This window comes from Sinohyriopsis cumingii, chromosome 14 (assembly GCF_028554795.1).
Source record: "Sinohyriopsis cumingii isolate HCF-2022 chromosome 14, ASM2855479v2, whole genome shotgun sequence".
NCBI classification, from domain to species: Eukaryota; Metazoa; Mollusca; class Bivalvia; order Unionida; family Unionidae; genus Sinohyriopsis; species Sinohyriopsis cumingii.
The window spans coordinates 85978488-85996205 of NC_142974.1; the positions used below are offsets into that span (position 1 = coordinate 85978488).

Sequence of the window (17718 nt, forward strand, 5' to 3'; positions counted from 1 at the left end):
AATCATCTCCCAATCTTCCTCAAGGACCGGACAGTAGTAGAAGATTGGATGCTAGAATGTTCGCGTTTCAAATTTGAAACAGCCACGATCACAACCCTCTCAACGGAGACAATCCATTAATCAGTCTTGGAGGCATGCATCTAGTGAGAGTGCAAAACCAAGTTTTCCATCTCAAAGCCTCCACATTCTCTCCGTTGGTTTGTGTACCAGATCAAACGGAGGAGACTTTTGTATTTCAAACAACACTTGATGGATCTCTTCCAGAAAGACAAGTGGGCGAAGTATATTGTATCAGAGGGACTTCAGAACGCGTTTTGCTATTCAAATCCTCTTTTGTCCTCTCTATTTTGATGGAAATGCTGCTGAACTTGGATTTGCTCCAAGCGTTTCTGGTTAGGAAGATCTAGGCTAAACACAGACCAATCATCGATCTCGGTTATTTAAATCAGCTTATCCTTCTATCAAAATATTAAAATTCAAAATGGATTGGCAGGATCAGTCTTGTTCACATCCAATCCATATTCACGGAAATTCATACGTTTCGTGTTCCGGTGAACCTATTATCAGTTTTTCGTTCTCCCTTTCTGCTTTAACATTGGTCATTGAGTTTTCGCGAAACAACTCATTTCTGTCGTCTCCGAGTTCCTTACAACATCGTCAATATCCACGGTGGCGACATTCTCCAAACAAAACAAAAACAACAACGTAAGTAATCTCTATTTTGATGTATTATCTGATTTAATTGTTTACATGTTTTAAAATCTTTTTATTTTTGTTATTTTACTGTATAGTTCTGTTTACTATTAACTCGATGCTTTTTCAATAAAATAATTTGACCTTGACCTTTCATTTTTGTAAGCACATAAAACTGATCTAGCTCCCGACCTAAATTCCAAATTAGTAAAAGTCACGTCAAAAATGTGTTTTTTTTTTTTTTAAATCTTTTGTGTGTGGGAATAATAAGGTTTAGGTCGATGCTGTGTTGGATACATGACCATCGACTTGTAAACAGCTTGATTGAATTCAACAACATTTTTGAATTTTATTCTCGGAGTAAAATAATTGTTTTTTATGAAGGTAATACTGGGACTATGTGACTTTTTATTTGTAAGCATGATCACGTAATCATCTATTTCGCAATTAGGCATTTCCAAAATTGCACAATACTTAGTTTCATTAGTGATGCTTAGAGAGGATTTCGCAGTTGGGCTTCTAAACATTTGGTTGTAAAGATGATTCTTTTGTTGTATCATTTTGGGAATTACAATGTAATGTTCGAATTATTTCGATTCTAAGGGATTCATCCTTTTTTCTCTGGAAATATTTTGAGTGCTCATACAAAATTCTTGAACAAAGACATTTAGTAAAACGTGTTTTTTTTTAATTTTCGAAACTGAAGGATTATTTATTTTTGTTTCTACATGGAACTGTAGACAGCAACATTGAACAGGATACATCATACGTCATCGCCTTCCATCTTGGTTTCTTCGTCAGGACTCGAACTTGTATTCATTAGAACATTTGATTATTAGGACTTTTTAAATTTTTTTCGTTGATTATTCTTGGATTAATTTAGGATTTGATTCTTAAAACTGTAAGTTCTTATTTTTTTAAAGTTGTTTTTCTTCAGGAAAATAAATTATTTGTTAAATTATGCAAAGCTTGTTGTTTGCACTATTTATTGCACTACTGTTTATTCAAGCCTAAACACGTAACATAAGACTATTCCTGTCGAAGGAAATAATCACAATATTTCCTCTTTATGTCATTCACGTTCGCTGTTCAATGAGGAAAATCTTCTATCCACCTCAATAGTTCATCCAACCCGTTATGAAATTTCTCGATTTTGCAGAGTCAATTGCAATCAAAATACGGATAATAGCCAGGACGTTTCTGCGATTTCTCAGGTTATTCAATGCAGCAGCGGATCATATCCCACTAGGTCGACCATACATGCGTCCGTTATCAGTATTGAATTGCTGTAAAAATAGCGCCCGTTTTCAAGGCGGTTCGATTGCCAGATCAGCGTATCGAACAAGGTTTTATCAGTCCTGAACCAGTGGCGCAACCATGGCTAGTTCAAAGCAAGTACTCTACTAAAACATACACCAGAAGACCTGACATTATGCACCTGCGTAAGCTCCCAGAGTTGGGAAGCCCATTTATTCCAGGTTTTCGACACCGTCAGCGATCTGTGAAATCTGGATGACATATTTCTTCCCGTCAATCTCTTGGAGAAAAAAGACTATCGTCATTTTAATTTTGGAGTGCTCCTCTTTAGAACAAGCTGGTACTCATCATGTCAGACAACTAGTGACGTATCTCCTCAAATAGAGCGGTAGATAATCAACCCAACTCTGCGTTCTGGTCTGAAAATTTTACCTTTGGTGAGCACAACGCAATATCGGGATATAGATCTGACATATTCCGGCAGAATAAGTGGCTTCGCCGATTCTCTATCAAGGAGAGGAGAGACTCTTCGTACAGAATTGTCCATACATCCATCGTGATATTTTAGGCCAGATATGTACGTTATGGAGCCGTCCATGAATCACAAGTTGCCCACCTTAGTTTCACCATATCCAGAGGCTTTCTCTGTCAACGTCCTTTCCCCCAGTTGGGAGGGTCCGTGGTGATTTTGCAACCCCGTAACAATCTTAGTTTTAAATAATATAAAAAGTGATAGGGCAGACATTCAAAATGATTCTGATTCCCTCTCTTTGCTGGGAAAAATCTTGCATCAATGACCTTCATAATCTAGCGATAGGTGTACCCATGAATATCACAACCAGGTCCAATCTTCCCAAAAGCCACTGACACTCTTGTTCCATCTTTGCCTGTAAAGCCATATCCTTCACGCTTGGTTCTGACAGGGCATCATCGGAACGAAATAATTCAATTATACAGTGGAAGAAAGAATTGCATGAACTAGAAGCACCACCTTTATAAATGCCACCGAATGAAAATACCTAGTTTTCAGGGACTGGTACAAAATCAAATACATTGTCGCTTTGAGTACTTCTGTCTCACAAGCAGTTGATTTGTTTCTTTGGCTGCTTGAAGAGAAAAGACTGGCTGTTCAATGATATCAGACACGTTCCATTATCGTGGCAGTGAAGATCTTGGCCATTACACGACCCCGCTGATTTATTATCTAACTTCGACAGGCGTAAGCCAGTCATTTGACTTCCTAAGTAGAATCTGTCCTGCGTACTGACATGACTGAATGTATCAAGTGTGAGCCTTTAGCCAGAACCACGCTGAAGTTCCTTTCATACAAAACCTGTTTCCCAATGACGTTTGTATCGCAGTCAGAGCCATCAAATTACCAGCATACACACAGATTCGATCATACAGCTTTGCTGTCATGTGGACCCAACTTAGGTTCGTCGCGGAGAACTGGTTGCCATCCATGGGCAATCAAAATGTCCTCTCTGCTGTACTGGCGTATCCCAAGAGGTTTTCAAACAGGTTTGGTATTTACGGACAGCCTTTATCTGAAGCGTACTGAACGAATTCCTGGGGCTCAAAGACGCATCTTTCTCTCAGTTCAACATTGAAAAGAAGATATAACCACTAAAGCCCTCTAATCATGGCTGAAGTGGATAATATGTACGGCGTGCTCTAACTTATCGCGGAAAAGATTCGACTAATGAAGATATTTGTTCGCAAAATAAGAACAATCTCAACAAGCCTTGTAGTTGATCTAATGCTACTATCAAAGTTGTTGTCGAGGCAGTCGGTTGGCATGCACAGTCAACTTTTTTTGAGTTTTTATCTTCGAGATGTGGTTCCACAACGACACACTCTGGATATATTAGCGCCGGTCCCAGTCTCAAAAGTGGGTACCAGACCCAAATTACGTCAGCACAGCCCCCGGACCAACACCCTGTAGAGTCTTCGATGGACTCGCCTGAAACGTTTATGTGGTAAGATTTCATTATTTCGTCTTTCCTGACGTAACCCAAGTCTCCTGCGATCAAGTTGCTCGCAGTTAGGAGAGCAGGTTAACTTGATATGGGAACCCAAACATCTTCTCTATGATGATACGCCGATTATAGGCTGGACTCTCAAAATTGTTTCCACCCATTACATATTATCCTAACGTTAAGTAATCTGTGAGCGTGTTAAAAGGAGAAAACTATTTTTTATGTTTCTCCTAGAATAGTAACGGATCACATTATTTTAATACCAAACCACTCTCCCTGCAATACGATAATCCATTTACACGATGCTGGTCTCAGCTTTAAACAAGCACTACCTGTAGGCCGAAAGGGGAGATAATACACAGGAGTTATTGTTCTTTTTATATTTCTATATTTTATAGACATAAAGATATACATTTATATCTGGGATATCTGGGATGTCTGAATCTGTACGATATTAAAGCTTATATTATTAAAGTGATCAGTATAGTGTTATATGCAAAATATGATTTCCTAAAAAATTTGCTTTTCTAATTATGAAATTAATATTCCTTTGTACAGTCTAACTGAGTAGCTTAGCGCCTCAGTATCCTCCTTTTTTGTCCAGGCCGTAGTCGGCCTTTTTTAGCATAGTAATGAAATCCGAAGCCATCCATGTGTTCCAGCTTCCTTTTGTATATTGCGCAGCATAATCAGAATATCTATAGCTTTATTGAATCTCTAAATAAAACGATCTGCATGCATGGTTTATGGCTAAGATGCTAAGCTCTGCTCTGATGTGAAAAAGGTTATATGTTTCAGATATGGAACAGCCAGCGTACAGCTGAAGTAAGACATGTTCACTAATGTTAAAGAGTATGATCAGGAATATCAACTATTTTCGGACTAAATATAAACAGCAGGGGACGTCCATGTAAATCATATTTAAGATTAAGAGGTTGTTTGTTGTGTGTGTGTTACTTTACTTTCTTTTGTTTGGTACAGTCTGTGAATAGGTTCGAATACAGGTTAACACTCGCACTTTGTATCTTTCTGCTTTGATAATGTAATGGATTTGGAATAGCTCCATTCATTTCTGTGTGACCTTGTCTCTAAAGTCACCAGCTTATCACCATCCACTCGAATTACACGCTAATTCACGTTCACTTGCAACTGAGGCCATCCTACCACAGCTGTTTTGAAAAAGAGAAAAAGGTTTAAAGAAAACGATATGGACTTTTTATACAAAAATTAGCCCATTGCAGTCAAAGTCAAATTGTTCTCGATCTTTAACAAAAGTTGTTCTAGATATCAGAGGGACACAGATAATAAAAGCTGCAAACATGTTAACCTAGTTGATCTATACCTCTTCTATATAAGCAATCAATAATATTTGATGGCTACATTTAAGACGTTTTTATTATGTGTATAAGCTGTGTAACTGCGTTGAGTATGTGATTTTTCTGGATTATCGTCAAGACTCTGTAGTTGTGACTAACACATCCAAACAAATTCAGAATGTACATAAAGTACAAATAAATATGTTATTATTGACTAAGAATTACATCCCTTTTCAAAATTAATCTCTTTATGAATACTTAAAACTCATTATTACGATTCTGCATATACGCTTTGCACAAGCAACGAAATCCAGGTCCTGCGCCAGGGAATTAAACTTTGGATGAAGGGAGAGTATATCTCCTCGCGTAAAATAATAACTACGTATTTTGGGCTATATGTTGTTCTTGTTTGGGTGTCATGGCACTTGAGTAGATAGACGTTTATATATTTCGCGGAGATGTATTGGTAATAATTATTCATATGTCCTTTTTATAAAGCTAAACCTTCTTTGCTGTTTATAAAATCAAGAATACTTCATTTTAATTTGCATATTCACGATCTACACATCAGATAAAAGTTCCTTTCTAGATGTCTGTTTTGTTCTAAATGTTTGCTTTGGAAGGCAACTAAACATTTTTTCTGTTGATCTTTTATGTTCAATTTTCTTAACAGACCCCCTCCCCCAATAAAAACACTATATCAGTCTATCTTGAGATTTCATCATAATTGTAGCTAGTTGTATGCATCTGTTTAAATATGGTTAGGAAATGATCACATACTTTGCAAATTAGCCGCAAAATTCAGCATATCTACATTTTCACTAATCTGAAGAAAAACGTTCAAACAGCAATCTTTGAATGGAGATTTGAATATCTTTGATTATGCATTAAATTCATTTGATTTTACTTGTATGTTATGTTCGGGTATATACTAGTTTCAATTTTCCATCCAATAACATACTCAGATTGGTGATCTTAAAGTAAGAAGGTAGACTTCTCACCTCCGTCCATCAGAGCATTTACCAACATCATACATGCAATATGTGATGGCTAATCGGGGTATATACTGCTCGTGTTAAGATAGTTACTGTATGTACCTGCATTGGCAGTGATTTTATTTCTGTACAATAATTGTATCATGATACAGAAACAGTGATATAATTTCATTGTTTAATCATTATTTCTCGTTACTGCTTGCCTAGACTGTTAAGGCGCTCTGTTTAAGTTTCATTGTGTGTCTTACTGTATGAAACACAATAACTGCAGATAAGTTTTGGATAAAAATAATGGTTTAAATGTTTAATTTGTTTCAGATGCATATTGTGCATTACAATGCAAAGTACAAGAACTTTAATGAAGCTTTGGATAAATATGACGGTCTAGTTGTGCTTGCTTTTCTGTTCGAGGTAGGTTTTCATGTGACTGTGCATCATCGTCCTCATCAATTATCATCACCATCATCTTTGTTTTTCCTACTGATATTTGTTAATGTTCCCATATAGCGACCTTCAGCATTACTTCTATTGCAAAAAACATTAAGCTACATAAAGTATATCCAATTATTAAGTGCTGCAACTTTCTCTGCTCTCTTGTGGCATAGTTCTTGATATACGTCAAATATTTTGTGCGATGTTTTGTACCGCTTTCGTCTATTGAAGCTGGTAATATTTACGTCTTTTTGTCCTAGAAACTGTTGACGAGAGACTCAGTAAAATGTCTTCTAAAATATATCAAGGACATATTTCCTTATAAGAGTACATGATTACATATAAAAGCCTCAGAATCAGTCATACATGATCAGTTATACAGTGTTATGCTAACGGATCGATATTTGCTATGTCTGAATGCAAGTGTAAAGCATATAATTTGTACTTTTCTAATATATTTCCCTTTCAGGTAGGAAATCACAACAATCACTTAGATCACATTATCAGTCATTTCTCTGAAATACCATACAGAGGTGAGTTTTCTTTGTATGAAACACATTTTTATGTTTTCATAATATACGTATAATTTTGGAATAATAGACGTAAATCTACACCAGCACAATATGCCATGAAATCATTGCCTACGTTGATGATATTCACAACTTCATTTTGCCGTTTATTTGAAAATATGTGCGCGATCTTCAAACCCATATAACTATGAAGCATTCATTAATTATATTGTCATTAAATATATTGAATGCCCTATTCTCAGCTTCCTTATTTAGAGCGTATTGCACAATGACCCTCTGGATCAGAGGCTATAAGTATAAAGATCGACGTTGTCGCTAATGTAATAAGACAGCTCACCAGAGTGGACACTGTTTTCAATGAGCATAGCATATGGGACGGAGCAGGCACAATACATGCATCCAGCCAAGGACTAGTTTGTTCATCATAATTTTGTTGTAATAGTGTTCACCTTTATGCTCAAGCATTTTATGTTAAAGAATTATAAAGCAAGCTTTTACACGACTTTCCAAAATATGCAAATAGGATCAACGAATATGATTTTGGAAAAAGGAACGCGAGTGTGAGAAGATGACGCCAAGCAGGAGAACGGGAATCTAAGCATTACTTAGGCCGCTGGGGAGTGGGTCAATGGAAATTATAGGCTACTGTGGCAGAAAGGAGATTTAATGTTTCGTTTAGCCCACAATATTATCTAATGGGAGATTAATCACTTTCGTTGGGACACTATCAGGCATTATTGAAAATCCATATTAAACAGCGTCGAATTGCAATTAATCTGTATGGAAAATCCACATAGCTTTGACGATATGGAATCTTTTGACGCGATATTTGGCTCCATATTTTTCAACCTAAAGACAGATGTTATGGAAAATGAACATCATATATTACACTGTGTGCGTTGACATAAATATAACATCTACATATAGAGAACTACCCCTCTGAATTTTTTGTCGTGTGGTTACCATGAATACATTTTGAAAACATAAGGCTGCAAGAAATATATGCTCCAACAGAAAGAAGGTCATATTACCCTTTATTAAAACAGCAAAAAATGAAAGTGCGTTTCTTTGTCAAGTTTAGTAGGATAGTAAACAAGAAGAATGTACCTGTACAGTTTATTCTAACGTGTGTTTATCTGCAGTATATTTTGTTTGTGGTGTGATCCAGTGGAGGTGGAAAATAGCACTTATAACGACAACCTTCCTTCGGAAACAGAATGCTATTCCTCTTCGTTACAATAGTCCATAGTATACCACACATACTTTTTTGACACCACCTTTCAATTCGACACAAAATGAGGGATATGACACGACTAAATGGTATTTAACCATTCTCGCACACAAAGGTACATATTAAAAGGGTATGATATGATATTTTGATCAAACTAACACACAGTAATACATGATAATGGAGTTGTGGTTTAATCTTATTGTTCATAAAACACAGTCACATATAAAATGCAGTTAGCATATTGCATATTTTGCACAAACATTGCTTTCAAGACCAAACTTATGATCACATAATCACACTTACAAATGTGTGGAAATGTGTAAGATTGATAATACTGTGACGAGTCTATGCTCTTAAAAAAGTAAGATAAAAGAGTGAAAGACCACAAGCTTTGTAAAATTTAACAAATGATTTGTATCTCCCTAGAATAAGAAATAAAAATGAGATATGTATATTTGATTTAATTATATCTGATTTAATATATATTTATTTCAAATTTAATTGTTTGTTTCATTTTTTCTTCGGTTTTCTGATATTGTAAAATAAATTTGCTCACTAGAGTTGATAATTTTTTGATAGAAAATAGTTTGACCTTGACTGTTAGTTTATAAACACCAGGTGTTGATCTAAATGCTGACCTTGTTTCAGAAATTGTAGCAACTTTCGTAAACCAGTTCTATTTTATTTTAAAATGATTGGTTGTTACAAGGTCCTGATGAGACTTTGTCTCTAAGATATAAACAGTTGTTTTCATTTTTTATTTGTTAGAGTAAAATGGTTGTTTTCGTCAGGGTCACACTGGGTAAACGTGATCTGTAACAAGTGTTTGCTTCTATAAACTTCCAGAAGATGATGACGTGACCCTTGTATACGTTTTCGAAAGCCCATATAACCCATGTTTTGGAGAATGAATCTCAGTAGAACCTGGGCTGTTAAGTTGTTAGTTGTGTGTTGTGCTGTTTGGAGTTCTTTCAAATTACTTGGATTCAAAATAATTAATTCTGTTCTTTTTCTGGGAAATACGTGTGCTCATGTAATATTGTGAAATTAGAACAGTTTCTTTTATAAAAAAATATTAAACTATCAGAAACCAGATAATTCTTGTTTCTACAAGGAACTTTATACTTTAACACTACATATTGCAGCGTATGTCATCGTCTTCCATCTTGGATTCTTCGTCGCGATTCGAACGTGAAATCAGTAGAACATGTTGTTATTATGACTACTATATTGTTATTCTCGGATTAGTTTTGGATGTGATTCTATAAAACCGTAAGTTCATAGTTGTTTCATTTTTGCAGAGTTTTTCCTGAGAAACAAATTATTGTATTTTTCAAGGCTTGTAGTTTTCAATCTTTCTTGTGTTACTGTTCATTCGAGAGATAAAGAAAGATTTGCGCAATAAAACTTTCTTTTTATTATAAGTCAAATATACATGTGGTCAAAAATACACATGATGCGATCCTATGAATGACACAATTTATGCACGAAACAATATATTTCTGTATACATAAAAATGCTATAAAATTATCTTTTCCTTTAACGTTCCTGATGTAATTATAATATTTCTGGAACATCAAACTCCACCTTAATAATTACTGATATTTGTTTTTATCTTGCCGATGAAAGTAAGAGGGCTGTGATCACAAAACACTATAATCGGAAAAGGACCTGAACTAATGTAGGCTTCAAAGTGTTGTAATACCAATATCAAAGCCAAAAAACGCCTTCTCGAAATAATGTTTCTGTTGCTTTTTTAATGTAGTAGAAAAATAGCAAATTGTATGAACTACACCATATTTATTTTATGGAAATAAACCTTTTCCAACCATATCATCAGTTGCATCAACAGACAGTTTAAATGATTGACTAAAATTTGGAGCTGTGAAGACTGGTGCACTCTTAAGTATGTCCTTTATCTTACAGCCTCATGACATTTTCCAGGCCAATGATAATTGGATTTCGTGCTCAATCAATTTGTCAGGGGTTCAGCAATTATGGAAAATTTTGAATACAATTTCCAATAGGATCCAGCCATACACGAAACTCGCATCAGATGCCTTTTATAAATATGCACAGGGAATTCAGAGATAGCTTTATATTTGTATATATAAGTTTCACTTCCCCATGTCACACGATGTGTCCTAGAAATGTTATACAAGCACGGCAAAACTCACTTTTGGATAACTTAATTGTCAAATTTTCAACAGTGATGTTTTCAAAGAATTTCCCAACAGTCGCTAAATGATCGTTCCAGGTGTGGGGGTAAATGATGACATCATCGATGTAAGCCTCACAATAATCTAGACCAGATGTAATCATGCTCATGAAACTTTCAAATGTACTTGGCCAACCTTTCATCCGAAACGGCATCACTTTATATTGATAACGACCATCTGAAGTCACGAATGCTGAAATTTGCTACGCCCTTTCCGTCAGTGAAATTTGCCAAAATCCTTTCAGAAGGTCAAATTTGGTGACATACTTTGCATTTCAAACTATATCAATTGCAGTCATCGACTACTGGATATGGAATTTAATCTGATTTAGTCACACAGTTCACCTGTCTATAATCTATAATTAGTGTAAATGCGAAAAGTATTATCTGGTTTCGGAACGAGTATACACGATGAACTCCAGTCACTTTTAATCGACTCTTGGAAATCATTAGTCAGTAAATACTGAATTTCTTTTTTTTAAAACATTCCTGTTTGAGAGGATTCATTATGTACGGGTGTTGTTTCACAGGTGTGGAATTTACAATTTCAACGTCTTGGTAAATTGTATTTGTTCTTGTAGGAACAACTGGAACTAAGTTGTCATAATCTAGTGATATCTGTTTTAGTTCATTCTTTTCTTGCTGCTGCAAATGTGAAAGTTATATCTAAATAGCATATAATTAAAAACTTTTTTGAAAATTAACAAACAATTAAATAAAAAATACATCACAATATGAATAAAATTTGTTCATGCATAATATAGCCTATTCAAATGGTTTGATAGGGTATATTATCTACGGCCTGCAAATACTGAGTCACACAAACAATCGGGTGTGTATTATGATTATATTCTCCGAGCAATCATTTTGTTTTATAGAAACATATAATCGCAACAAAAAAATATGGTAGGAGTATAATTTTCCTTTCTTCTGATGAATCATTTCTGTTTTATGGTTGGATGCAAATACAAATTAGGTCAATATGTGATATCTTCTCATACAGATACATATAGACACGTACAAATGTGTATGACGTATGAAACTTTTTCATACAAAAGAGACTTGAAGTATACTAAAGAGAGGTAGGGTATGAACATAGACAAAAATACAAACATGCAATCTTACGTTCCTTCAAGGGATGGTGTATGGAACCATGCCGATTATATTTTCATAGCAAATACACAATATACATTTAATAAGGTGATACAATATGGCCTTCATTTCTAAAACACACACACATACACACATCGACGCAAATACATAATTACACATTCAAAATGGTATGATATTTTCTCAATCAAACATAACATCACAAATACAACTAGGGGTAATGAATGATATTTTCTCCATACCAATAATTCCTTTTATACAAATATACACAAGAGGTTGGACATAATATTTCTAATACCAAGTATTTATGTCTGCATTGTAATACATACTTACATATAATTCACGGGAACAGTACGATACGTTTTTAAATTAAAAAAGCTGCACGTGCTAAATTTGTTATCATACAAATAAGTAATATGGTGAGGTATTTATTCATACCAATCACAGTTGTCAAGCAAATAAAACTACCCGTCCGAAAAGAGGCAGTGTTATGAAAAATATTTATAAAGTCAAAACATCACATATACTTATAGCGGGAATTGACGATATTTCTTTCCGATAAACGTTACCTTGCACAAAAAATTAATAGGTAGGGATAGTTGCTTCATATAAACACATAATCATACATGAATACTAAACAGAGGGTATATTTATAATACCAATCATTTCATGCTAGCATACAATTACGCATGACACTGATTGGTTTGGTAAAAGGTTATTCTCATTCAAGTATCCAAACTGGAAGAGAAATTCACTTCATGTTTTCCTCTTCTTCATTTAAATATATAATTCCGCACTGAGAATTGAGGTGTAGCTCATGATACATTTTCATACAGATACAATCACGCATATATTTGAGGGATGCAACACAATATTTCTTATACGGAGTATATTCCTCATCCAGTCACACAACTACGCATACCAAAAGGAAGCAGGGCATATTACATTGTTCATTCGAAAACACAAGTGCACAAAGAAAAAAGAATCAGGGTATGTGACAATGTTTATGAAAAAAACACAATTACTCATACAAATGGACCATATATCCGTATTGGCCTAGTCTGAGACTCGAACCCATGAAGACAGATATGAGATGGCAGTGATAGGTAAAGGCGAAAGCTTTAGACCAGTTGGCTATCCGAGTCACCTCTTTTTCCTTATTGCATGATATACAATAATGACACGTTGCCTCTTTAATAGCAGTTATTGTTGTCACGGAAATAAACATTTACAAATACACATTTACAAATTCAACTGGTGCATAATATAAACTATTTTTTTGTTCCAATACAGAAACACATATACGTAGAGTCAAAGATAACAGATTGTGATATAAGATATTTTCATAAATCATTTTTTTCCTTACAAACAGACAAATACATAAGATATAAGTATAGGGTATGAATTGTTTCATGCCATCCAAATTTGTTCCTTCAAATCCACATAAAACAGGCATGCATCTTGATATTCATTTATATAAGAGCACAATTACACAGGCAACTAGCTGCACTATATTTATCATGCAAGCACACAATGACATACAAATATCGGTAGGGTACGTTAATGTTCATATGCATGATATTTCTCTCTGATACAAATATAATCGCACATAACACTGAGAGGTTGTAAGATATGCCATTTCGTCATAGGAACACAGTCATAAAGAGTTTAGTTTGATATTGTTTAACCAATTGTTTTTGCCACCTGCAGAACGTGTGTTGTACTTTTTGTTTATACAAAAAAGCACAGACACAAAGAGGGTAGTATGATAATGTTCTGATCAAAACTTATTTTTCTCATGCAAACGCACAATTATAAATTTCTTTACAGAAACCGTTCAGTAGGGTATGGGGATAATCTGGTACATGCTAATCATTTTCTTTTCCCATCAGCACGTGATTCCATATACAAGCTATATCATTTTTAACAGCGTGGTATATTAATTCCGAATGTGACACTGGTACTTCAGGATTATTTACAGATACATAATACGGAGGGTAGCTAGGTTCATTGATTAAATTAAATATGCATTGAGTTTGTATGCGCATATGTTGCCTGTAATTAGCAGTGTAGGTTTAGCTCTATACATCATGCTCAATTTCCATTTTGAACTTAATGAAACATATTTAATTCGTTTGCTATATTGTATGGTTCATAGAGAGCGACTTTCTTTACATTTGCCATACTGCTGAGGGAATTCCTTTACAATTACACTAACTCTTCGACTAAACTAACTTAATAGTGTACAAGAAAAGATACAAATGAAAGAGCAAATGTACAGTAAGAAGATCTTTCTTTTACAGATAACTACACACTAATAGAGCCGTTTGCCTTGCGAGAGTTTCTGCCAAAAAAGCTGGATCATTACTGTCGTTACACGGGCAGCCTAACCACTCCCCCTTGTTACGAGAGTGTTACATGGTTCATATTTTACGAAATGATCGAGTTATCTGAGAGACAGGTACAATATCAAACGATCTAGGCAAAAAATATCCCAGTGTCTTTTTTTTTAAATATCATTGCTAAACAGACTGGTATATTTTGTTACAAATACATCCCTTCCGTTCTGGAAATTTTGTATATGAATAATTATGCAATATCTCCTCTCTGCTTTATATGCCATATTTTCTTCGAAAAATATTATCAAAACAAGTGGAATCAAATTGCCTATGAAGAAATATCAGCATAAAAAAGGAAGCACGTATGTCTGCTTTGTTCGATGCTGGAGGTTGAGAGAGTGTTTTTATCGGAACTTTAAACATATTATTGGCTTTATCATGCCGTGGAAATGGAAGCTCAGTGCCATCTCAGAGTCACATCGAGGCACCTGATTCACACACCCCCCCCCATATATATATATATATATATATATATATATATATATATATATATATATATATATATATATATATATATATATATATATATATATATACATGTGTGTGTGTCTATGGAAGTGTATATTGATGCACATTGGAATAAATGAATGGCTGGATGTCCTTATTATTAGGTAGACAGGTAGGTGCATGTATGCAATTTTCTTATCCAGCCCAACTTTGATAAGAATAAAACATTTTATGATAACTAAATGGAAGCAGACGTTAGAGAAAATATAATTAGAAATCATTTGGCTTTTAATTTAGAACATTATATTTGTGATATGTTTATTGGATGATCGTTCTTTCATTAATTTCGTAAGTTGTTCCCATGTATTTCGTTTCAGCTACGTTCCTTCAGGATGGATGTCCACCAGAACTTTCCCAACGAAACAATCAGAGATATATCTGATGACTTTCGCCCCCCTCAGCCGCTTTATGGAAGAAAAATTTATTGCAGCAGAAACGGTGAAGATTAGAAGAAAAGAGCATCAAAACAGGACAAGCGGAAAATGCATCCTGGTGAAAAAGGCACGTCTCTGGTGACTGTTACTTTATTTGAAGTTCTGACCAAACTTGCGCATTACGTGCAGATAGAACATTTGTTTCAAGCAAGTATATATGTTCAATATATGATTATAACGTTCCTTTTGGACTTTCGAGATAAAAGGATGGCGATGGAAATGTATTTTTGTTTCAGTCAGTATTAGTTCCAAGTGAATACTTAGCAGAATATGTTAGATTTGTTATTTCCCAATTAGAATTTGGAAAGGTTGCTAACATGAATGATTTTATATGGGAACACTATTAATCCTTCTTGCCCAATTATGATGTTTGCAAATACGTTTATATGACTTTGTGAACCTGCGTCGTAATATATGTTTACAATTTGGTGTAAAGCTATACAGATCGTTTGGACCAATAATTAAACAAGACATAAAAAAGGAGTTTCTTGTGTGATTTAAATCACTATCTTTGGAATATGCATTTTTGTCCATAAATGAAACGCCAATCAGAACATATACTACTTTTAAAACTCATAACGTGTATCAGTCCTCTATCAAATACTCTTCGAACTATTGTTAAAATTGGACAATGTTTTATTCCGTGTTCTGCTGAACATTGTGATGGCAGACTCTTGTGCTAGCGTAATTGCACCTAAACGTGCATATACACACACAGCAAAACGGATCAACATCTTTTCAATAAACCTTGTTACTGAAAACAATTTTTCGCTTATTCGTTTAATATGTGTAGATTCTTATAGTTGTAGTTGTAGTTCACTTCAAAGCATTGTATCTTCTAACCTTGTTTGACTTGTTGCCATACGTGAATAATTATAGCATAAACTACATAACTTTCTGGAGCATAGTTAAATTACCTATACAGTTTTTCAGCCCTTTATTTAAAATTGCTCGCTCTTTTTATAAATTTTATAATGTAATACATACCGAACCGTTTTGGTTAAGTGATATACATAAACTTCAAAAATATGTTATTCGTGTATATATCTGACGTTTATTATACTGAATTTGAATGGGTTAAAGCTGAATTATTATTGAAACAAATATTACAATGGAATATAAACATTAATCTGTATCAAGTATCGAAATTGTTATTATAATGAGTCTGGATACAAACCCAATTTTCAATACTTATGGCAGCGACCTCAGGAGCTCTTTTGCTTATTCTCCGTAATAGACTAAGCAAATCCACACAATCCGTAATGTGCCAGACACGACATTTTTTATCATTTTCACAAGTGACACAAATAACATTCTAAAATATTATTCATATGCATGTGCGTTGCTGCTTGAAGACAATATAGAGTTTTGCTAAATATATTTTCAGTCACTGGAAAGACAACCAATTTTACTTGCCGTAAGAAAAATTTGCTATAAAATCACATTCAACGCAAGAAAAATATAATTACTCCAAACATGACATCTTTGCCAAGTCTTAAAACATCATTTAAGACTGCAGGTATTACGTGTTAAAGTTTCAGTTATAAGAGATGATCTTTTTGGTTTGTTATTAGTATATCAAGGTAGTTTTAAAAACATTATATTCTTTAATTATGCTCGTATTCAGTAAAATCAAGTCTAATTTTAAACATTGTGCAATTTACGCTGTTTCTGACTTTTGTAAAGTTACTTCAGCACAATCCTACCTGGTCTCTCTTTCCCCTGTGTCAGGTATCTCTGAGAATGTCTTGTACCGAACCTATTCTGTGAACAGGATTTGTAATTTTCTTATGGAACTCTTGAGGGGTAAGTTGAAGCTGAAAAACGTTTTTGCTATATCAGCAGGAATATGGATTCCAATTTTTTGGTTACATGTTTGAGTTGTACCCCAATTTTAACCCAATGAAATAAAAGGGCTAGCAGCTTAGGATATGACTCATGATTAGAATCTAAACTGCTTTCCATACAAAATTGTTAGCAGCAATATTTTATCATGCATATTCATATTAATCGATGAGATCGAATAAATGTGTTCAATAATTCAAAGAATATGTTTTCATCTATGACACGAGCAGCTTTATATGTTGTTGTTGTTGTTGTATGGTTTAAGGCCATTTGTCAGCACACGATAGGCTATACATGGCCGCCAGTATTAATGGTGGAGGAAGAACCCGTTAAAATCCTGGAAAGAACCACCGACCCACGAGAAGCTGCTGGCAAGCTTTCTCACATACCCACATTTGCCGAATCCGAGACTCGAACCCACGCAGACAGACGTGAGATGGCAGTGATCTATAACGGAGAGCGCTTTAGACCACTCGGCCACTCTGGAACAGATTTATGTGTACAATGGTAGAGGTTTAGTCCTTGTTTGTGGAAGATGTTATATGCCAGTTCTGAAATGATGAGCATTCTATCCTAATGTTATTATCTGATTTTATTTTCTTCATAGTTTTATGTCTGCTAATATGGTACTTGTTGGAAATTTGAAAATGCTTCTTCTTTGATTATATTTAAAGAGTTTTATGTTATATCTTGATCAAGAAATATTCCACTGTGACTAGCTAGAATCGTAAATATTATCAATGGTGAAGTACCTTATTTGACCAGATACGAA

General features: G+C 34.5%; 1 protein-coding gene across 1 annotated transcript in view; it reads left to right on the forward strand.

The window, feature by feature from the left end:
- The window catches only part of LOC149784299 (uncharacterized), a 95158-nt gene that overhangs the window by 24408 nt on the left and 53032 nt on the right, over positions 1-17718 (forward strand). Inside the window, exons 6-9 of the mRNA XM_089932974.1 lie at positions 6559-6651; positions 7142-7205; positions 14065-14222; positions 14985-15114. Of these exons, the coding sequence (XP_089789100.1) occupies positions 6559-6651; positions 7142-7205; positions 14065-14222; positions 14985-15114 (445 nt within the window). The remainder of the gene's footprint in view (positions 1-6558; positions 6652-7141; positions 7206-14064; positions 14223-14984; positions 15115-17718) is intronic.